Raw genomic sequence first — 24,385 nt, 5'->3', positions numbered from 1 at the left:
ACATTTGGKCACTTTGCCTCTATGAAGAATGACAAAGTCAATTTGCCAGCTCAGCTTTATAATTCCCATTGCTTCTTAAATTCCCATATTATATCCAGACATCAGAGCGATAGACTAAATAGGTGTCTGCAATAGCAGAGGTAGACAGTGTGAGGTTTTTTCTCAAGGGTATTATTTTCACAATCATTTTAATTGTACATGTATGAGCCTACTTCACCACTGCTTAAGTATCCATTTATATTTGTTCAAAGAGAATGCAATTTAATTTTAAAATACCTCTCAAATCACTGCAGTAGGATTTAATACTCATTTTACCTGATGAAAGAACAAGACAATAAAGTGCATAATCAGGTTCTCTGCATTTTCCTAAAGAGAACTGAAATTCTGCTTGTAGAAGAAGTAATAAAATTCACGGTTCACTTGTAGAATCCTTTAAGGATTGTCCTGTAAATCCTACATCAAAYACATTGTTCAGAGAAGGCATCTCTTAAATTGTCGTTCAGATATGTAGTTCATATCTCAACTTGCAGTGATGTTGTGAAAGAGAAGACTGCATGAAGGTCAGGAGAGTAGTTTGTGAAAACYTAGCTTAACTAAAGGAGAACAGACAGCTACAGTCAGTGGAATGAAATCAGCTCTCTGAAGAGCTCTTCAGTGCAGGAAAACAACTYGAGTGCTTTAAATCACGCTCAAGAGAAGCCTTTGTCTTTACTTACAATAGAGGAATCACAGGACACTAATCAGCTAGTTTATGTGCTTAATATGGGATGGAAGAAACATTTTTCCCTTCCCCCTGGCCTCCCTCCAAATGCATGTAGGTTCTGTGGGTTATTTATTTTGATGTCATCTRCCAAATGGGGGGAAGTGGGAGAGTGGGGTGGATTTCACTGACATGATTTAAGGTGCACATTTGAAATGTAGGAAAGCCAAGTTCAGTTTCTTTTTCTGACTAAGAGAGTCTGAATCAACTTACCCTGCTTTCCTGCTGTACACTTTAACCGCTTGCTGGGTATTTTTGCGTTAAGCTTACAATCTTATCCATTCATGCAGTTTCACTTTGTGTWAGTAACTATACAAAGACTAAGACTCGGGCACCGTCTGTTCTGATGAGTTTTGTAGTCTCTCTTACCTGCTACGTGGAATACTTAGTTACTTCTTTAYGGTGTGGGGTAGTGTAGATAACTTTGAATATGAGTAAGCAATTCCTTCTTTCATGTGGTGCCTTGATCAGCAGTTCCCAAGATATCTGAGCAGGATGTGTCTTGGAGTTCAGTCTGTTGGAATATTTTTTTTAAAAACAAACATCAGTGTTAGATGTAACACATCAGTGTTACAGTAGCCTGTAAGAATCAGTGAGTTTGATGTTCTATGCTAGGTCTAGAGATTTGACTTCACCTCAGAGCTGTTTTCCAGTTCCAATTTCTCTGATCAGAAAACTACACAAAGAGCAAGTCCATTTACAGAAGCAATTAGGAGACATCATTTCTTCTATAACCTAAATATTAAGGCAAATTCTTGGCATAAATTGGCTTAAGTAGCCATAGGAAATACAAGTAATCTTCTTCATTTAGCGTAAGTCAGCTGCTTCTTTGCAACGTTTACTCCTTGTGAACTTTATAGCATTGTGTTCTGTGTTTGTATGCATGGCTTGGGAAGTGCTCTCTTAAAGGTAAATTAATGCTGGTCACTGTGAACTTTCTGATCAGTCTGGCATCTGGAAAGTGGTTTCTCAGCTGTTGTCCAACTACTGAAAATGTATTGYCTAGGAATTAAAGAGAACTATCTTGGATTTCTAAAGCTTCATTCTTACAGCTGTTTGTAGGTAGGTCACCAGTAATGATGATGGGGCTTACAGCCAGCTAGTTTTTAATCCTTCAACATTCAACTCCTGAATACAGTAGAAATAAGGAGGTGTCAGAATGGTTCTTCTACCTCGGTTTGATATGATCTCTCACACTTGCTTGAGGGGGGAAATGTAGAACATTTCAAAGAACAGTTTTCCCTTAAATTTAATTTCTGCCACCTCTTGGCCCAGGAAAGGAGAGAAGAGAGTTTGGCAGTGTAGTGCCAGTTAATTAGCTTTTGATTTTCAGGGCTCAGTATGACAACATATGTCACTTATACATTTTGTGTGTAATCAGAAGCCTACCTAAACTTCAAGAAGGTTGTAAGTGCTATTCACTAGCTTTCTTAGGAATTAAGGGAAGTATCATGATCTTAAGAGCTTCTGAAATCTGCTTGTATTTCATTGGAGCACCTTATGTAATTACTGTTCTCTGCTTTTATCCTTGGGTATAATGAATAGAGTACAGGTACTTCATAACATTACTAAGATGTCATCATTCAGGTCTCCATAATGTCTCCATGTTGTTGTTCTCATATTTTTATTTACCAGGTTTCTTGTCTATATTTACATAACTATTCCAAGCCACTAGTCTGATGAAGTTGGACTTCATTCTTCCAGTGTGAGTTACTTAGTGCAGCCTAAAATCATGATGAAAAAGAAGAGCACATCTGCAAGCAGAGCTTCCTTGGCTCTCTTTCTGTGCCAAATGATTTCTGCATTGGATGTACCTCTAGACTGTAAGTATTAACTTCCTAAATAAGTGCAGAGTAATGCAAGATTAGTTCATAATTTATATACAAAAAGATGATGATAACTCCAACATGGAACTAAACATGAAATGTGTTTGCTCCCTTTGGTCGGATCACTATGATTATGAATATTTATGTGGATTTATTGAAGATTTTTGAAAACTGTACATATAAAATATCATTAGTCAATTGAAAAAGGTTAACAGGATTCTGAGAAATACATCACACTTTTGTATGCCTTTATTTAACACTTTCACTGATCAAAATGAAGAAGGACAAAGAATCTAATTTTTTGTGGCACTAAGGTCATATTGTCAATTTACTGAAAGTACCAGGGCTRTTCCTAGTTGCTGTAAAACAGTTACCCTTATCTTCCAGCGAGAGAGTTTCTAGGGGCTGAGGTGACATCCAGTAAAAGATTCAAATACCCAAAACAGGGACACTGGAAACATCTTACTTTTTGACCCAGAATACTGAGTTAAGCTACTACTGAGTTAGGTTTCCTAAATTCCTGGAGTCAAGCTTTAAGATAAAAGTAAGTGGGCTGAGCAGGGAACTCTGGGATTAACTGGTGAGGAAACACCTGTACGGAGGAAAATCCCATGGTATGAAATTCTCTTGTCTTACTCAGAGTTGTGTTCCTGGGGGACCAGAGCCTTAAAGGTAGCATTCCATGTTGACAAGGAAGAAATAATAGCTGCTGCATTTTTTAGGGCCTGTTAGCAATGCTGAGTGTCAAGCATAATCAGAATATTCCTGCTGCACAGAAGAATGAGCAGTTTCCATAGCCAAGTCAGGCACAACGGCAAGTGAATTGTTGAGYGGCTCATCCCTGTCAAGAGTGGGCTAGATCTAGCTCTGTTAATGTGAGGAAAATTTAGAGTTAGGCACATTAGGCAGGGGATGTTAGCTTGTGGAATATTGTATTTAGGGACTTAAATTCTATAGAAATACTRTGTTAGATACTGTAATTTGTATCATTGTATCTGGCTCTAATAGCTATTTCTATGAATTTATTCATGCTTCAGGTTTTCCTTTCATTTTAAGATAAACATGATCACGTTTTCAAAATTCAGTGAGCTGTATTCCACCTCACATTGACTATTCATTTGTAAAACTAATTGCCAGAAAAGAGGACATCAGGCTGTGAAGTTGATGAATTAGTAAATTAGTAAATTCACCTATGATTCTAATCTGCATGGCTTTCTTTACCCCCATATTTTTGATACCTTTCTACCATGCATGCATGTTTTTCTTCAATAATCATCAACACAGCTCACAACTTCTTTGGTGAAGTTTTTCTTTTTTTTTTTTTTTTTCCTGTACATTTTTCCAAGCCTCTTAAAACATTGATCCCTATTTCTGTAGCAAGATCAATATATCTAAATGACATCAAACTGGTAGCGTTCTGAATGCCTTTAAAACAGTAAGTGGCTTATAAAAACAGGATGAACAATTTTTTTTTCAGCCTATAAGTAGGGTTTTAAACTCTTATTGCACTTTAGAAATGTTTATAAATTGTTCAGTTCTGTGGTAGCTTGTGCGCAGAGCAGCACTGCAAGCTGGATTAACCAGCAATACATCAACAGATGATAATGAATAACCCTTTTATATGTGTCATGATAACTCTTAATGAACATGTTACCTGCTATGACATCTATAACTGTGTCAGATCTGGTTAGATACATGACTATGTAGCCAAAGATTGTGTTAACCAAAATTATATCTGTGATTATTTTATTGTTTTCATAAAGAGTGATTAGAATGGMTGCTGGGAGAGCACTGCAAGGAAAGGACAAGGTTGTATTTTCTGTAGCTCTTCCCTATACCTTCACCACAGGGACCTGATAGTAAGAACAGCCTTTGATTTCATCTAGGTTAGCAGTTCTTATGCTTTTCAGTGTCTCAAAGCTTGTAAGGTATGACCAGAAATGTAGCTGACCTAAAGCAGTTTGACTTGCTCTAAAATGTTATTGACGAGGGGCCATGTCTGCAAATTGTTTAAAATAAGCAATAAATATGTGACAACCTAGATTAATTGGATTTTTTAGTTATTTTTCAAATCAAAAGTAATTGCATGTCTGTTGAATAGAATTAGATGCTTATGTCTTTGTAAGAGTAATTTTAGCCTGAAGCATTCCCTTTGTTTTTCCATATGGTCATTTGGGTGGATTGATTTTGGCTGCAACATGAGGGCAATGCCCTSCATTAATTCTGATTTCCTGTCTCATCTGTATCAGTGCTTCTCGTCCTTGTGGGGCCAAAGTCACATACCTTGGTTGCCCTTAAAAAGTCAATATTTCAGAGGAATTTCTCATACTATGAATTTTGTGATGAATGTGGTATTTCTGACATAAAAAAAATCTTTGGAATTTCAGGAATCACTGCTTGGGTTACAGTGGTAAATGTTTTCTTTTTAATGGTGACCTATGTACTTGCCAGTGATACTTACCTTCCCTCCCAAAATGCTAATTTTCTTTTTACTAACAAGTGTTTCTCTTTAATCTCCATTTGCCCATTCATCTGCTGTTTCTGATGGGGGAATAAAAGCAAAACTTCTAGAAGAATGTAAGTTCCTGTCCACAAAAATTAGACTGTGTGCTGCTGAAAATTAGTACTGATTGTGTTGCAAATTTAATTTGCAATCCAAAAATGTGTGATTCTGGCWTTTTGTTCATAATTTGGTTTGCTGTGGCTAAATGTTTTGTGCATGCAGAAAATACTACTGTACATAAATCATTCTAGGATGTAAAAAAATGAATTGTRTATGGTTTTCAATTGTATGCTGTCTGAACATCAAAATCCATATTCAATATCAGCAGGAGCAATGTTTTGAGGCTACTTTCAGGAGTAAAGATATTTGTTTAATTATTTTACATGTCTGAGTTAGAGATACTTTTATTTTATTAAAAAAAAGAAAAAGTGTGCAGTTAATTAAGTCAAGTTACGGATTTCGTAACTCAGCTGTAGCTAAGTAAATTTAATGTTTTAAGTGCAATGCRGTGCACAGTGCAGGAGTGAAGACTTCAGGTCTTTGATGTGCATCATCAGGTAGAATATATTGTACATTGCACAATGTTCCTCTCATATCTCTTTTCAGTGCGCTTACTTTTCCCAAGTAAGCGTGTGATGCCTGCTGATTCTGAGAACTGCCTCTGGGAGAGAGCAGACTACCTTCAGAGTGCGTCTCTGAAGGAATACAGAAAATTCATCATCCTCTAAAAATGTTCCCTCCCACTTCTAATCACTTCCCTCTCTGCAGTGAGGCTGAACAGCAAAATCTAGCTCTTCATGGCATGTTTTTTTTTCTGCTTAGCTGTTATATAACATTACAATTCCATAATCTGACTTTTTTTTTCTGGCTATTTCATGTGGGTAGTGATTTACAGACTGTTGCCTCTTTCTATGTAACAGAGGCCTTATTTAATGTTTAATGATGCTTAAAATAAAAATCCCAGTTTTACAATTTTTACTGGCTAAGATAAAAGGATGCAACATGAGAACACAGCAATCTCTAATGATTGAAATATTATGCTCAAATGGTAAAACAGACCTCAGARCAGTCACAGAGTGTATTGCTGGGTGGATACTTAACAGCATTTGCACATTTCTCAAGAACGCTGTTAGCTGGTTCCTTTAGCTGATACTAACCGATAAACAGATTAATAATATTGAGGAAGACACGTTTATCACTATCTTAATGTCATAAAAACATTTTTTTATAAATATGTCTATAGATAATGGTAATAGATTATAAATTACTTCAGAAAGGCACTGGCTACTTTGTCAGGCAATTAGATTTCATTTTATGCTGCTCATTCTAGGCTGTTTCTGCTGGATCAGTTCAGAAAATTGACTGTTTAGAGGGTTTTGGTTTGGTTTGGTTTAGGAAAATCAGTACTAGACCTTTCTCACATGTTTACTCTGTTCATAAATTTCTAATTACTATTTTTTTCTTACCTGGTTCTTCTTACCTCTTGGTATTCAAACACAGCTTTTACTCCTGAAAAGTAGTTCCTAGGAGCATGCTTTGTAGATTAGTTCAATCTATTGAGCACAATAAATTTGTAAAAATTTTACATGCATAGAGAACATGGAAATACATCCAATGTTTAGAAATAACATATATTGTTTTTTTGTTATTTCTGTATGTTGAAAACATCTTTTTTTGTGTGTGGAAGTAGGTCCCATGGCTGTTTATTCAGATGTATATACTGGACTTAGAATTGAAGTGTCCTTTGACTTCATGAAAACTGTTTGAAATCTGATATATAGCAAATGGTATTCATTAACATTTTCATCCAGATTTTAATCTGCTGTAAATTGGTATAACTCAATTTGAAGGTAGTTTTGCTGTAGTAAACAGTACAGTAGAACTGCACTGATTTGCGAGAGTAGAGAGTTTCAGCCAAATTACAAAGGATACTTTAATTCCAGTCTCTTGTTGCTGATTTTGTTGTCAATTGTAATTCTGCTTTCTCCACTTACAAGGCTTTTGCTGATGYTTTGAAAGTAATAAATTCCTCTCTCTTTCTTAATTATATTCCACAATGAAGTGTCTCAGCCTCCAACAATAACTCAGCAATCTCCAAAAGATTACATTATTGACCCTCGAGAGAATATTGTAATACAGTGTGAAGCAAAAGGAAAGCCACCACCAAGGTTAGTGGTATTTATTTTGCTTTTGTTGGCCTAACAGCATCAGAAAAGTAGGAGAAAATAACAACTTTTGTAAGCGAACAAGTTAGTGCATATATGTGTGCTTGCATGACACAGACATGCATGCACCAATCCTTTGTAATTTAAACAGCTACTAGGAAGTGATACAAATTTGAATATTTCTCATCTTGTAGTCTCATTTCTGTACCATCAAGCAACTAGTTGTTTTTTTTTTCCTCCTCGGAGCTCCAATGACATAATAATAGATTATGACACTAATAGAGATAAGTAAGTGCCCATGGCACTATAAAGGATACTATTCTATGAATTGGATCACAATCCAGTATTTAGCATGATGTTCAATAAATATGCACAGTGAATAAATTCAGACTAACCCTAATAGACTCAAATTTGAGACATGAGAAATTTTTTCTTGTAGTATATTTCATGTTTTCTAAATCACTCAATTCTGTGTGATTCATCTTAAAATACTGTAAGATACTTAAAATACTTTATTCTGTAAGAAGTTAAGATATGTTTATCAGTTTAAATGATCAGTAAGCCTTGATTTGCCAGGTGCATTTTACAGCCTTAAAACAGTTTTATTTTTGGCAGAAATGGTTTTGCATACACCAGATTCCTAATTGTCTTCTGTTGGAAAGCCCTGTTTCCAGTACCATGAAATAGGGAGTTTCCAAATATTTTTTGCTGGTATCTGAATTGGAAAAAGCGGTTGGAATGATGTATTCTGTCTTTGCCATTTCAGAGATTATAAGACAGAAATGTGCATCTCTGTGTTTTCAGTAATATGTTTCAGTAAGCTACAACTTATTAGCAAGGTTAGCCTATAATTGCTTGTTCAGATTCACACAGAGCTTGTTAAATGTCCTTCTACTTATGACTAAAAAGGGTTTTTTTTTCTGCATTATTCCATCTGGTTGCCTTGGAGTCATGATCATTATCATGCTGGGCAGCAGAATAGGGAAGACAGAGATTTTCTATGATGCTSTCACGATTTTTAATGTTCTTTTAATAGTAGGAGTGCAATAATACTACTATGTTTACCAGCGTTTTAAAACAACAGGCATAATGCTATTCTCCAGAATCCTGGGTGATTACAGTGTGCTTTGGGACCACTGTACTGTTTCTGCAGATGTTTCTCCTAAACTCCTTTTTGGGGTGAMTTTAGCTAAGAGACTGTGAGCACTGTCCATGAGACTCAAATACCRTAGTCATGTGTCAGGGCTTATTGCTGTACAGCTTCACCCTTCTTGTGAAATAGTTTGTAATTTGTTTTGCCTATTTTTAAAGGTATCACATCCAGATCATTTATTGCAATAAGTAACATGGTCCATTAGTCTTGAATCTGGTCCTACAAATGAATATTGGAATTTGAACAGCTTCAAAGCTCTGAAGCTAAACTTTCTCAGTCAGAGTGAGTGTGAATTGTTTGTTAAAGCAGGGTGACTTTTACTACAGAGAGCTGGCATAAAAGCGTATAGRTGGGCTGTTTAATATACCTGACCAGCAGAGATTCTCACTTTCAGATATCTGAAGTTCAGGATTTCATACCCCATTTGCCAGCTTTCATTTGAAGCTGTGCTGTTTCCCCACATCCTTCAGTGTTCCTGGTAGCTAAGGGTTACWGAAACCCCACAATCTGTGACTTCACCTGCAGACTCCTAGGGAATAGGTTCACACTTCGAGCTCAGAGGGCTCTAGTCCTCCCAAAACCACTGCCACCGTGTTGCAGTGCTCTTCGTTGGCCCCTGTTTCTCCACAGTCCCACACTGCAATGTACAAACTGTCTGGTCCTGCCCTCCTACTGCAGAAGATCAGGGCCACGTCACCTAAAATTTGAACTTTTCCAGTACTGCATATATTTATTCTTTAGGTAACAAGCTAACCATTAATCAGATGTAGTGGTCAAGTTTGTGTTTAAGGGTATGAACCTGCTGTGTAACAAGTACAAAAACTGCTATTCACAGCATGGGGAACGGAGCTCTAGCTCCGCATTACATTGTTAACGGCCAAAAGTACAGTATAAGGCAGGAATTAGTGTTTACAGTAGTAAAAGTTGCACACTGTGAATCTCTGCTTTCTACATTTGTTAATGAGTTTTTAATGAGTTTTAACAGTCTTCATTTCAAGTTGCTCCTTTACAAGACATCTCTTGCTTTGAGTAACACCAGTATGAGCTTACTAGGTTAGTTATGGACTATCAGACTGCAAAATTTCATGTAATGAATCACGGTTGTTTGMATTGGAGTGGTGAAAAGAAATTAAACTCACAACTCAGGCTTTAATTCACTTCAGTAACTTAAAAATGGCCAAATCAATTAAGMGACGTGGTCTCCTGCTGGGACACATTTCGGCCCAGAGCAGATTTTTAAAGGCGAGTTTCTAAACCCTTTCAACAGGTTTTATAGCAGAAATGCTAATGCAGCTTTAGCARTATCAGTTCTAGCAGACATTATTGTATCATCTTTAGTAGAAAARAAAGCAGTTCCTTTCAGTATATAATTATCTTTCGAACCTTTTTATGTATTTTTAAAAATAAAAATATTGACTTTGAAATGGCCAGGTTACCCCAAACCTTTTATTTTAAAGTATTGCCAGATCTGTTAAAGAAGCACTCTATTACTTCCTTTGTTGATTTAATTTGAGAGCAAATATTATTTATAAACTGAAGGAAAAAATGCAGTGTGTTACTAAAAATGGCTTTTTTATTTCTCTCCATGTGATCTACCATAAGCTACTGAAGAAACAATTTTTTATTTTTGCCTTTGTTACTGTAGCTTCTCATGGACACGCAATGGAACTCATTTTGATATAGATAAAGATGCACAGGTAACAATGAAACCAAATTCAGGAACCCTTGTCATAAATATTATGAACGGTGGAAAGGCAGAAGCATATGAAGGCATATACCAGTGTACAGCAAGGAATGAACGAGGAGCAGCCATTTCCAACAATATTGTCATAAGGCCATCCAGTAAGTGAAACTCTAATATTCTTAGGATGTGAAAAACTTACATTTGGTTATTTTCTTAGGGACATTTTGCTTTAATTATTCTCTTTTTTCCCTCTCTTAAAAAAAGACAACCTTTTAATCATCAAAGTGGTCTGATTAGAACGTATTGTATTTTATACAGTTAATAAAATATTGCATGTGCTCTCTAAAATTTCTTAGAATATTAAATACCCAGAATGTTTTTCTGATTTTTTTTTTCGGTACATCTGGATGACCTACAATGTTTAAAATTGGGTAGTATATACAACATTACAATTAGAAAAGAAAACTGTAAATCTTTTAACTACATCTTTGTTGAGGACAATCTTTATTCTCTTTTTCTGATGCACATACTTCATAGTTTTTGTAGTAGCTTTAACATAGAACAGATAGGGACCAAAAAGGAGAAAAAGCTAATATAATTCATTTAATTAATGATAAACTGTTTCTACTGATATTTCTGTCATTTTAATTTCAGATCAGTTTTTCAAGCTTCTCAGCTTAAAGCATATTGTTCTCAGATATTTCATTAAATCAGTTTTAATACTACTTCCTGAAGGTTTAACTTCTCTTTTCATCGTGTGCATCACTTTTTTCTTGCATTTCGAGAAACTGTTGCAGAAGTTTCAGTCATTAGCCAAAATAATTTGAGTAAATTGGTTATACAACAGTGAATCACTGTTGTAAAAAATATTTTAAATAAAACTTTMTTTTCTCCCAGGAAAACATAAAGAGTAAAAATTAAATCTTTAATAAATATTATAGGACCCAAATTTTTGATGTATATAGTTATTCCGTATGTTTGGAATTGTGTGTGTAGTTCTTCCTTAAATCCTGGAATTTTTGTCAATCTATGGTTTGTGTGTGTGTTGAAATTATTTTCTATAGGATCCCCTTTGTGGACTAAAGAAAAACTAGAACCAAATCAAGTTCGAGAAGGTGATTCTCTAGTGCTACACTGCAGACCTCCTGTTGGCTTACCACCACCTATCATCTTTTGGATGGATAATGGTAAGTTTGTTTTTTATGAAGATTTACTGTATTTGTCTCAATTCTTATAAGCAGTTCATCAGTGCTTACTAAGACTTACTACAGATGGCGGAGTTTCGCTCTAAGCTAAAATTCMATGAAATTGAATTGAAATTGAAATGAGAAAGCAAGCGTAATGCAGCCCAAGAGCATAAATTCAAAAGCAATTGGAGATCTCAGTGTGCATTTTAAATTAACACATTGGGGAAGAAAGGGAAGACAAGGACGCTCCAGAAGAAATGTCCAAAAGACTACAGGAAAGTTGCAAAGAAATAAGCTGTTACAGAAAGTGTAATGGAACAAATTCTGCAGGTCATAACAATAGGTGTGTATTATAGTTGAAATAAATGTGTTCTTGTTTCTGCTTAGCTTTCCAAAGGTTACCTCAAAGTGAAAGAGTTTCCCAAGGTCTAAATGGAGACCTTTATTTTTCTAATGTACAACCAGAAGACACCCGTGAAGACTATATCTGCTATGCAAGATTTAATCATACACAAACCATACAGCAGAAGCAACCAATTTCTGTAAAGGTTCTTTCAAGTAAGTATTGCAGTACCTAATCACATCCTAACATTGTATTTATCCAGTATTCTTAGCTATTTGCCAACAGTTAAATAGTTCTACACTAGGTAATTTTGATATTTTAATTCTGAATAAGAAATTAAATTACTCTATAAACCTTGGAATGTAATCTCCGATTTTCTTGATATATAATTTGTTGTAAAAGCTGTTGACTTTATTAGGCTTTTTTCTTTTGAAAAAATGTTTTGTAATATTTGAGTAAATGAAAAATTACAGTGTAATAAATAACAGTTTTGAAATGGTTTTCATGTGTAAGAATACCAATTTATTGTCGTAACTATTGAAACAAATTAATCGATCATTTGATTAACTCACCATGGCCTTATCATCACGTTTTGATTCCCAGTACTTTGATTTATCCCTCTTATATGCATTCTTCATGATATTCTGTTTATTTCAGTGGATTCATTGAATGACACTATAGCTGCTAATTTGAGTGACACTGATATTTATGGTGGTGAGTTACATGGTCCCCACTGATACTCCCTGTTTCACAGTAGCATTTAGTTAACTAACTTCACCTCCATGGCTACTTACCTTTGTTCCCTTTCCAGTTTCTAATGAAGGTGCTTATTAGTACTGGTGATAATAATTTGCTTTAGAAAGGGACTGCACAATGTGATCCTTTAAAATATGTAATATTAATGTAACATNAAAAAAAAAAAAAAAAAAAAAAAAAATCTTACAATAAATGAGTCCTTACACACTGGGACAGATTTTGCAAATTATCTATTTGATTGCTTAGGTAACGTGTTGCTTGTTTATATTTTTCCTCCAATTTAACTGATAATTGGATGTATTCATTATCACTAGGACTATTCAATATCACATGCTGCATTATAAGTAATAACAGTTAAGTATTTAACAGATGCATTTCACATTTAATAATTTCTTGAATGTGCCATTCATTTTTAATGTGTTTCATGAGTGTAAAACTGGAATGAATTAAAATCTAAACACTTTAACACTATCTGTAAAATTAACTTCGTAGGGGAAAAAGGAGTTGCATTTGTTTGTTTGAGCTGATCTTTACATTAATCTAAGCTGAATGGTCGTCTTYTGTATATTGTGACTGAAATCCTCCTCAACAGGTGTACATGTGTTTATAGTAGGCAGCTTTGGAGTAAGACTGATTTCATATGAGTTGAAGTTTTAGATGCCCCTCAGTTAATACTTTGAGACAGATAACAAAATAGAACTAATGAAGTGTATTGTCCTTTTTCCTTGTCAAGTGAGGCTTTGTAGATATTAAACCTTAATTTACTGATATCTAAAATGTAGCAGGAGCATGGAATCTTTTTAATTCTCTGCATAAAAATAATTTTCTTTCATGAACAAACATGAAGTATTTACCTGAGCGCAATTTGAGGTAGTAACTGCAATTAGTGGAGAGAAAACAATTCAGTTGTCTCATAGCTCAGAAATACCAGAGCTAATCCTGAATTTTTGTAATCTCATAATGTGAGTCAGTGGTCCTTTGCAGAGCAGAAACTGGACAAATTAGTTACTGCCTGTGACTACTGGCAGTGTTCTTCACTCTACCTTTTTTGTCCYCCAATTTAGAGAGTCATACCTGTATTAGTTTTTAAGGAAGTCAGGGTACATACTGTATGAAAATTGTTTTAAGGGTCTGTGTATATTAATCTATCAGTAAATCCTATATTGTAATAAACAAGACAGAACAATGTTTGTTTCTACCCACATTTTTTAGATGGTACAACAATTTATTGTAATGATTTAGACTACTGCACTTTACAAGAAACCAGTTAATTATATATTATAAAATTGCTGTTGAATGTTAGAGTATTTATGGAACACAGTCCATTATTCTKATTTTTATGAAGGCATATGAAATATAGTAGACTTCGGAAGCCAACARAATACAATTTCTGGCTGTCTGTTGACTATGTTTTTTTTTCTTGTGAAAAATAGTTCATAATTATCAGACTAGAGAATACTTTGAATAAATATATAGCAAGAGGAGAAGACATCTCTGAACTTTGCAAGAGACATCCTTCACACTCTAGAATATAATGAATAAAGCATAGTGCACAGTGGATTCTCCCTTTTATCACTTTGGTTTATATTTYTGCACACAATAACCTTGCTTTATTTATGTTTTGATGGAAGCCCCATAACTTTTGGTAGCTTTCAGTCTTGCAGTATGACTCATATCGGTTGTTCCTCACGCTTCGAAATAGTTCTGCTGAAGTGAATAGGAGCTGCTTAGGATTAGGGCTCTGTGTGCAGCCTTCAGGCCGCATAGTTGCCTATGTAAAAACTATATCAACTGCTCCCCTCTTTTATATAAGATTTTTCATTTATGTGTTCAAAATTACAGCATTTGTCAGGCTGAGATACGATTATATTATGTCTGTCAAAAATCTAACTTGTTGGACCGTTGTGTAACATGATGATTTTTAGTTAAATGGACATTGTGCAGCAATATTTCCGTCCAAAACATGAGAATGGCTGTATGCATTTGATCAGTATTAAAATAAAGTTTAGAAATTCATTATTTTAATTTTTTCTTGTTCCAGCCAAACCAGTTACAGAGAGGCAACCAGTTCTTCTAACACCAACAGGTAGCACAAGTAACAAAGTGGAACTGAGAGGAAATGTGCTTTTGTTGGAGTGCATTGCAGCAGGATTGTGAGTTACTTTTTAGCCAGTGTTTCTTTAATTAAAAATAAAAAAAACACAGAAACAATTCAGAGACACTTAAAAAGTTACCGCTGTAAGAACCTAGGTGTTTTAAAGTGACAGTATTACAGCCTCAGAAACAGATATGTAAAATAGAATGGATTTAAAGTCAGCCACTTATGTGGGCATCAGTAGGTTTTAAAACTAACAACATAAATATTGTGGCCCCTGCTTTCTGATATCACCARCCTCTTATAGTTAGGATTCAGGTTTTGCTACTGTTCCTTTTCAGGACATAAGCAAGAAACATCATAGGGTTATCTTGGACACACATCTGCTGAATTACACTGAGGACTTGTCATCATGCTCTACTAGAATGCCTGAATCAAGCCACTGTTTTTATTCTCTTAAATTTACCATCGTTAGCCCTCAAGTTGTATTAAAATCAATAAGAATATGCTGGTCTAATCTAAAAAAGCTACTCTCACACTGCTAAAAATTAATTATGAGATCAGTTAGGTGGGAGTTATTAGAACATACCTTCAACTCCTTGTATTTAACATCCCACTGTAATTGAGTTTAATTGGTACTTGTTTCTTCAATGTAATCCATGTTCATCTCTGCTCGTTATTGTGCAAGTAGAAAATGACTGAGTAGTAGTTTAACTTCATGAACTAGTTTGATCTTACATCCATTTCATTCTCAAGAAGAAATYAGGGAAGTGTGCATCACTAATGCAGAACTGGAAAATCTTTTAGTACCTATTTCATCACTGTGAGTGTGTTTACAGTGCACAAAGCCATGTGATGCAGAGCTTTCTGAGGAACAAGGCAAGCCCAAAATTGTGAATGATGCAGCAGAGCATCATGCAGATGTATTCACCTGTGTAAACTCCACAGGCATGCTCAGGCATAGCTTGACACAGTGCGATACAAGCATAAATGCATTGCTGCCGTCCCAGCTCTAGTCAGTTCAAGTGTCTTTGCATCATGCACTACTGCAAAACCACACCTATGAGTGGGAGTAGAATCAACTCTGATAATCTTCGTCCATAGTTTATTTTTGTTCTTTTTCATAACCCTGCAATAAAAATATTCAGTGATCCAAGCTCCTTCATGTCGTTTTCTTTTTTAAATATTGCAGTGTGGGAAGCTCACACAGATGTCCACAAGGAGCCAGATTCAGTTCTTCTACTTGTCTAAAGCAACTATTTCAAATCATTGATACCATGATTTAAATTCAGCTTTCCTATGTGTCTCTGTTATAAAATATGCGATACTAGATTTCTTGCGGAATATTTGCTTTGAATCATAGTATTTGAGAGGGAACATTTTACTCAGTAAATAACAGCTTGCAATTTGTTACAATTTTAGAAGTATATCTACATGAGTTTGGATAACTCTCAACTTCCGTGGACAACACGGAGTTTAGCCAAGATTTAAACACACTGCAGTGCCAGGTAATTATACCTGAGCAAGCACTGATATTTTTCTTTAATTCTCACAGGAAAATTTTCTGTCTGATAATAGCACTGCTGTAAAATTTATGATTATCATGGAATATTAGGGTATTGCTCAAGTGAAAGACGAYTGCAAACTTATTTGGCAGCTAACTTTTAAGAGCATCATTTTACCACAAGAAAATTGTATAAGTGCAATAGGATTTTAATTGTATTTGTATGGTTTTTGTTAGCTATCAGGGATTCTAGATTATCAGCAGGCAAATGTATTCCATAATTATTGAGCCTGCAAACAGATGGCTATTGACAGTGTTAGTGAGGCTTGTCATTTCCTAGAAACAAATGCTGGCATATTTTGCAGATTTGCTGGACATGCCCCAGAATGTGGGTAAAGGCTCTTAATACAATTATTTTTGAAATATTTATTGAAAAATGAATGGTCTCCTAGTCTTCCTTTTTCCCTGGTCCCTAAATATGATCTATGTTTTTGCTTCTCCAGACCCACACCAGTAATCCGCTGGATTAAAGAGGGTGGGGAATTGCCAGCCAACAGAACGTTTTTTGAAAACTTTAAGAAAACTCTCAAGATCATAGATGTTTCTGAAGCTGATTCTGGAAACTACAAATGTATAGCAAGAAATATATTAGGTTCTACTCACCATGTCATTTCAGTAACTGTTAAAGGTAATACTCAAATAATCCCTAATTTAATAGCATCAACATCCAAAATACAAGAATGAACATATTCTGTTTGAAAAGCTTTCTAGGATGAACTATAGCTGCAAGAATGAGTGATAATGATTTAAAAAAAGAAGTGACAAAACAATCGTTAAACCAACTAATTCTGTTATCTGATGGACTTCTCTAATACATTTCTCTTTTTAATTTGTTCTCCTATTGAGACCATACTGTAATAATTGTAAAATAATTTCTTAGTTTGTACCTGTGCTACATTTACTTTAGATCCTTAGATTACGTGTCATAAAACTGCTTCTTTCCCTTTTTTTTTTTTTTTTAAGGCTGTCTTCTTTTTTTTTTTTTTTTTTTTTTAATATTCTTCTCCATCTTTTTTCTTCGGTTCCTCTTTATTTTCTTGATCCTTTTTGCTCTCCATTAATATAGCCCTGATTCTTTCTCTGCTATATTTTTCTCATTTGTCTATTTGTTTCATGTTGCTATAGTCTTCTTCCTTTTTCTCTCTTAATCTTTTCATGTTTTTTACCACTTGTATCCAATTATGATATCTTACTAATTCTAAAAACACAATATGTTGGTCTAAATATGGCCTGTAAATATTTGTTTTGAACATCCTGAAAGAAAATATTTAGGATTAGAGCTAATTAGTCTTTTAAAATCGGCTGCAGTGTTCATTTGGCATGCTAAATATCCATTTTTATTAATGTGATCTTTTTCTAGTCCAATATGCTTTTGTGGTCAAATTCTACCTTCTATTTAATAGTAGAAGTTTGATTTTTTTATTTGCATCTATCCATCAATCTAAAATCTGAAATGTATTTGCAACATGTGATAACATATGCTATTTGTGGTGATTTATTATACGAAAGGTGCTGGCATAGATGAAGGCCTTTTGATCAGGAAAATGTTTCTTTMATTTTGATACCTGTGTATCTTTCAACTGTCTTAGGTAAACATCTGGCCCTACTGCAGTCACCGATTCAATTCCGAGAGATGAAGAATTCAATGATTTCTAGGTTTCACTCTTGACATTAAATCAATTTGCATAATCTAACCTAACTCCAGTTCTATCAGACTCAATACTGTAACCATGGATATCTCTGAATTTAATCAGAACACCACTCTGTCTGCTGTATATGCTGTAGTTAGCTTTCTTTAGGAAAAGCAAATTAGATTAAAAGCAGATAACACCCTTAAACAAAGCAAAGAATCTTGTTATATCTCAGAATTTGGAAGTAAACCGCTGCCCCCTTTTCAGTGCAGTAGGTGATCAATAACTCCGTTTAGCCAAAGTGCAATTTTACTGGTTAATTTTTGAGTATCATAGATATAAAAAAATAAGAATGCAAGTGTTTAGCTATATGTGCTTTTTGAATTATTTTATTGTTACGGTGACTTATATGATTTTCTGTATATCATTTTGGAAAAAGGTTGCTATGTTTCTCTTCCTAATCCCAGCTGCCCCATACTGGATAACAGCACCCAGAAACCTGGTCTTGTCTCCTGGAGAGGATGGGATGTTGATCTGCAGAGCTAATGGCAACCCAAAGCCTCATATAAGCTGGTTAACAAATGGCGTTCCCATAGCAAGTAAGATTTTTAATTATCTTATAGGAGAATTAATAAGGGAATAGGAGGAATGTTTTTATAATTTTGTCTTTTTTTTATACATTTAAAATGTATTTTTTAATATAAATGAAGTCAATATGAGTTGTTTTAGCCTGATGGTTATTACTAAATTATAAATGAGGTGGTAAAAATGCTGGAGTTGGTAAAGATGGAAAGAGAAAATATGCCTCTGATGTGCTTGAGAGCATTAGAGTTTGTGACTGTACACCTGGTTATCCCATCTGGTGTTCTGCTGAGGATATAGCTGCAGGGATGGGTGCAACCATATCATATTGGGTGTACCAATCATAGCCACCAAGCTATGCCATGTTCCTTTGACAGAGATATCATGGGAGTRGAATTTCTACCAGTGTGTTGCTTTTGCAGTCATGTTTGCCATCTCGTTTGCTGCCCTGGTGGAAAGCTAATTTTATCTGAGAGTTGGAAAGGTACCCTAAAAGGGTAGGTGTTTGGATGTACTTTTGCAAGGTTTACAGCTTAGAATACGTTTTAGCCGTCAAGGCTTCAGCCCTAAAAATCAGTAGCAAAACTGATTGGATGAGTCAGCAACTGCCTAGAAAACAATCTGTGCCAAGCAGATGTCGAAGAAAAGGAAAGGCCAAGACAGTGAAACAACTGGTTCCCTGTATCCATATACAGCAACCCTGAATTGGTCATTGAGTCACTTAATTGATAAAGAGTTATGACTGGCAATGCTGTATGGCAGACACAGGACAGCTGCTATACATAGTGTAATATAACTTGAAAAGGGTTTGCTGGAGAAAACTTCAGTGTGTTGTCAGCTCTTTTGGCACTCAACACAGCCGGTACCGTAAAATCACTCTTGGTCCTTTTACCTTTATCCTTCTTTCATGAAGCAATAACCAAGCAATCTACCCTGTTACCTTGCTAGAGATAATATAGTCTAAAATATTGGTGCGTTGAAAGTATAAAAGACTAACTGAAAGACTGAGTTTCAGGAGATGTTTAAGCATGTTGATGAAGTAAATGTCATGGAGTTTAGGACACGGAGGAGAATTCTCTGCAATGATGATCTAGGAAGTAGCAACAGGAGAACAAGAACAAGATATATGCAAAGTATTTTGGATACAAGAGCGATGAAACTGAACTGGAAGGAAAGAATATACAACTTTGGGGGAAAAAATGAGGAGATATATATATACATTTAAATATCAGACCTCTGCATATCTTAATGCCTATTTTATAACTGAATTTTGTACTTGTCCTGATCTTTCCTTTCTGGGTTTTTGGGTGGTCTTCTATCTTTTATATAATTACTTTTCTTTTTTGCCTGGATGCAGTTAGACCCTGATAGAGTCTTATCCACTTTAAATATTTAAGTAAAAGTTTACTGGATGCTCCAGTACGCTGAATCTCTCAGGGCATCTAAGCAAGAGAAGCAGCATGAGCACAGTAAGATGCAGTTCTTATGAATCTTTTGATTTTGTARTGCTCTGAGTTACCAGAAGCTGGTCTGGAGACTCCTAACTACAGTCTGCCCTTTTGTTCACTTGTTACTAAGTGATAGAATTGAGCCCCTGTTCTTTCTACTGAATTATTAGTAAACTGTAAAAGGAAACTAAAGCAGCTGTTTCAGCTTCAGGGCAGTGCTGAGAGCGCTACACCCGTGGCAGCATTTCAAAGAAAAAGAGCTACATTTGAATTTCAAAGCCCTGCTGTCATCATGTGTCTCACAATGTGCCTCCTGTGGCCCAGTAATCTGTTTGCAATACTTTAATTTTCTATTGGAAAACACAACTGGGAGATGCTTAATTCTTCCGGTTTTGTTTTTCCATAATAGAGTCAGACAAGGAAGGGAGAATGTTGAAGAAAAAGCCATTCRTCCATGTCTCAGTCAAAAGGTGATGCTTAAATAGCAAAAGAGGAAAGAAAGAAGGAAAAGGGAGGAAAGATGAAGAGCAGCTTCATACCAAAATAAATTAGAAAAGGAATGTATTTTAAGTATCTGTGAAAACAGAGCAAAGGTGTGCATTTTGCCAGATTGTATTATGGAGAGTAAAAGCATTTTTGAAGGAAGATCTTTAGATTCCTTTTMAGTCTTTACTTCATTTTCATCAACAGTAATATTTAAAAGAAAAAACTTACTTTAAATTTAAGCTGTTTCAGMCATCCGGGAGCGATAAGGACCTAACCATATAATGTTTACTCACAGGAGTAATTTGAGCTTACATACACAGTCCCACTGAGGTCAATTAGAATTACTTTTGGAAAGTAGCAATTGGAAGTTCAGGCCATGACTCCACTTTGCCTTGTGCTTCAATTAACGCTGAAGTTCTGCATTATTTATATTGCTTCATAATCCGTTGTGTTTAACTGCTTAGATGTTCACATGGTTTTACAGAAGGGAAACCATGCATAAAGCATCTCGACTTTCTTAAGAAAGTAACAACTCAGAGTAATTGGGGAAGGGAAACACTCTCATAATTGGACTTCAGGAAAGCATTTCAAATACTGCACAAAGGACTAATTTATTGGTTCAGTAGTTTATAGTTCACGGTGAGCTACTAAATATTAAATACACACACTTAGATTTAGACAAAGTYGTGCACTGAAAGGTGCTATTTATCTTCTTTCAACATGTCCTTTGCTTGTTTATATCACATTTCACATTAAATCGTAGTTTTTAGTTAGTCTCCATTAGTAATCACATTGAATTTAAAGGAAAAACAGTAGCCCTTAGATTTCCTTCATGAAAGGGCTTGATAATCCCTGGCTGAGAGATTTGTCATCCATTGCATTCTCTGTGGGTGTACACACAAGCTGTTACCACAGCCGTGGGAGGGTGGAGTGAAATCTGCTGGACTCTGATGCCCCAAGGAATTCAGTCTCAAGGAGGAGAGAGCTGTCAGGGCAGACATTTATACACTGCTTCTGCTATCGTTATGTTGGAACTATGCATCTGGCCTAATAACTGTAGCAGATACATAAAACTGAGTATCAGAGGCTTTTGTATTCTGCATAAGATAGTCAAACGACAGTTATGGCTAATGCATAGAATAGCGACAGAAGATGCWGGTAATATTCTGTTGTCCCTTTGGGGTTAATAATACTGTCAAAATCAGAAAATTGCCCTGGAACAAGGATTAGAATAATCTCAGGAAAACATTTTTCTGAGAAGCAAGTTGGATTACTAGAAAAATGAAGAGGACATCTTTTTCCATGTCCCATCTCTTCCAGAGTTAAGTCTGACAGTTCACTGTAAGGGGTAGAGTAAGGCAAAACTGCATTACTTTACTAGGTCTCATTTTTATTACTTAGTTTCAATTTTGATTTTACTGTATAGTTCTGAAGTATGTCTGCTGCACTATGCTCACCCTTGCTATTTCACTATCTGTTTTTGTCCTGCCTGTATTCAACTCTGAAAGCATAACCTGAGCCTCTGCCTGCTCAGAACTTCTACAGCCTTTCTGCATATACCACCAAGTCGGTGTTCATCTGGATAGAAATACATCTGTAGTTCCATGAACCATTGCTTAAATTCCCTTTCTTCACCTTATCCTTCCTTCCTCTTCTCTCCAACTTCCTCTAAAAAGGAAAAAAAAAAAACACATAACATAAATAACATCCCGTAACATATATAATATGATATTTTGGCAGTCTGATCACAGATTTGAGAGGGTAGGTTTGTCTTGCATAATATCTCCTATTTTGAGTTAACTGGATGCTCATTCGTGGACTTTATAGTAAACCAAGAGGTCTCTTCATTAGGGACATACCTTCTTATCAAGCCACCTCAATGACTACACGCTAAAATATTCCTCCCTCCTTTATTGGTTTGTTGGTTAATAAAAAAAAAGCAAAAGTTACTGTAATACAGGTGACTCTGCAATCCTTTGAGAACTTGAAAAGCATACATGAGCATCACTAGACAAGGACCATATGTTTCCAAATTCGTATCAAGGAAAAAAAAACAATTGTCTTTACTTTCTTATTTTTTTTTCACAATAGCAGGGTCTTTAGAACTATTTCTGAAGTTAAAGTTGTTGAAAATCATGTTTTTGAGCCATGATTGGTCTCAGCCGCAAGTTTACTTTCACTATTATCTATGCATAAACTTAGACAGAATTACAGTAATGGTAGAATTATGACAAGCATCCTGTATGAAAATCTAAATCAAATAATTGACAGTAAATCAAGTAAGCTGTGCCTGAGTATAGCTGTCAGCTGAATGTTTAAGATCAGTAAAGGAGCTGGGTGATATAACAATCTAACTTCTGGGGCCTGACCATGCAAGATGAAGTGTAGCACATGGATGAAGACATGTAGATGCTGTTTATGTTGTGTGGGAGAATTAAGTGTGTCAGAAAACAATCTGTAATGGACAGTGATCTCAACAGGCAGCTTTCTAAAAGCACTGCTGTTCAGCAAGCAAATAGCTAGATGGGTCCAATGGAAACACTGATTAACCTGGTACTTTTCTCAGGTACATATTTTCCCTCTAAGGATCCACAGCTTGAAACTCTTTTTTTTTTTCTGAAAACAAGCATCCACCTATTTTCCTTCAAAGGACTGAAGAGGGATTTCTCTTTTTCTWCTGTAACTGCAACAGTGGGAAGAGAAGATCTAATGGTTAGGTTATTTCTTTAAGATCTGGTTCCATCTTCAGCTGCAGAAGATTGAACTAATTAATGGCTTCCATCTCCCCGAAAGGAGCAGCCCTGTATAAGTTGTTATGTATGGGAGTGTGTGTGAGGGAGGTATTCTGTGCAGTCATTAAAGCTAAGTTGTCAGGCAGAAAACGATCCAAGACCCAGTGGACAAGAAAGGATGGAAACCTAGAGCAAGGGACCGGGAGTAGCACAGGGTTCAGAGCGCCCACTTGGGCGTGGGAAGTTCTGTGCTTTGCRGAGGATGGTTGTAAGTATTTTCCATTTAACAGTGATTTATATGCAGAAACAGACCACTTAYCACAGATGATTGGCCAGTCTGCTAGGCTACTCCATCTATATTCAGACCATAAATCTCTTAATGCAAGTGGCATGTAAATGGAATATGAAGCAATATGAAACACAGAACACAATAGGAAGTAAAGCAAAAGGGAATAAAAAAGTGCTAGAAGTCCAGAAGCCCAGAGAAAAGTTAAGCATTTAAATTTCTGGTAGTTCCTTCTTTTTCTTATTTTTCCCTTTCTGAATTTTTAGGTTTGTGGTATTGATGATGTTGATTTGAACTCAAAGTGGTTTAAGATGGAGTAAAAGAATAGAGTSAAAGACTATTCTTGAGGTATTTTTTTGGAAACTGGTGTAGCTAATTTATATGTAAGAAGGCCTTAGAATTCAATCAAGATGAAATATCCTTAAGAAGGAGCTCAGAACTGTAGTCCCTATCATCCAGTTTCTTCCCTCTTACAGGATTCAGTAGTAGATATCTAAATCCAAATGAGAAAATAYAGGAAAATTTTTTCTCCTTTCTTCACAGTTGAGTATAGATATATTGTCTGAAGCTAAGGAGTTATCACTTGTTAATAAAATTGATATATTAATGTGAAATATGTTTCAATATTAATAATGCATTGCTAAAATATTATTTTAATATTTACTTAAAATATTAAACTATTTGCATTTTTATGCMTCATGCTACTTCAAGCTATTTTTCTTCTGTTTTACCTCTGTAACTCCATCTAGTTATATTAAAACTAGCAGCTTTATTTTTCAGAAGTATCTCAGAATTTTATTTTCTGTTATATTCTTAACTATCCTGGGATACAGCTCACATTACTACAGAACAGTTGAGGAAATGGCATTGTTTACTACTTACTCAAAGGAAAGAGTGCCACCTACTGAATTACTATCACTGCTCTCATGAATATTCTTCATTTCTTGATTTTATGCTAAAGAATTAAACTTACTTATATTTTACTCTGAGATAGTTTTGAACTGAGTAAGGCTAATTTTATATTTGGAGAAATATTTATGCATATAACAAYTTATTTGAAAAGCTAAGTCACAGAAGATTCTAAAGGTCCAATGTCATTCTTTGACATGGAAAAATTATTTTTCTAGGTATTGTCTCTATTTGCCTGAAACTTGTCATATCAGTTTTTTCCCTTCAAAATGCAT

General features: G+C 35.3%; 1 protein-coding gene across 1 annotated transcript in view; it reads left to right on the top strand.

Moving 5' to 3' along the window:
• The first annotated feature begins 2,475 nt into the window (after positions 1–2,475).
• NRCAM (neuronal cell adhesion molecule) overlaps positions 2,476–24,385 on the top strand; it is a 58,534-nt gene continuing 36,624 nt past the window's right edge. The window contains exons 1-10 of the mRNA XM_085318508.1: positions 2,476–2,583; positions 5,146–5,163; positions 7,152–7,257; positions 10,053–10,249; positions 11,156–11,278; positions 11,666–11,836; positions 12,279–12,335; positions 14,419–14,530; positions 16,480–16,664; positions 18,135–18,266. Of these exons, the coding sequence (XP_085174634.1) occupies positions 2,493–2,583; positions 5,146–5,163; positions 7,152–7,257; positions 10,053–10,249; positions 11,156–11,278; positions 11,666–11,836; positions 12,279–12,335; positions 14,419–14,530; positions 16,480–16,664; positions 18,135–18,266 (1,192 nt within the window). The 5' untranslated portion in view covers positions 2,476–2,492. The remainder of the gene's footprint in view (positions 2,584–5,145; positions 5,164–7,151; positions 7,258–10,052; positions 10,250–11,155; positions 11,279–11,665; positions 11,837–12,278; positions 12,336–14,418; positions 14,531–16,479; positions 16,665–18,134; positions 18,267–24,385) is intronic.

The sequence above is a fragment of the Rhea americana genome, unplaced genomic scaffold (genome assembly GCF_003343005.1).
Source record: "Rhea americana isolate MKP2758 unplaced genomic scaffold, rheAme1 scaffold_54, whole genome shotgun sequence".
Lineage (NCBI taxonomy): Eukaryota > Metazoa > Chordata > Aves > Rheiformes > Rheidae > Rhea > Rhea americana.
This window is presented reverse-complemented; position numbering and strand designations above follow the sequence as displayed.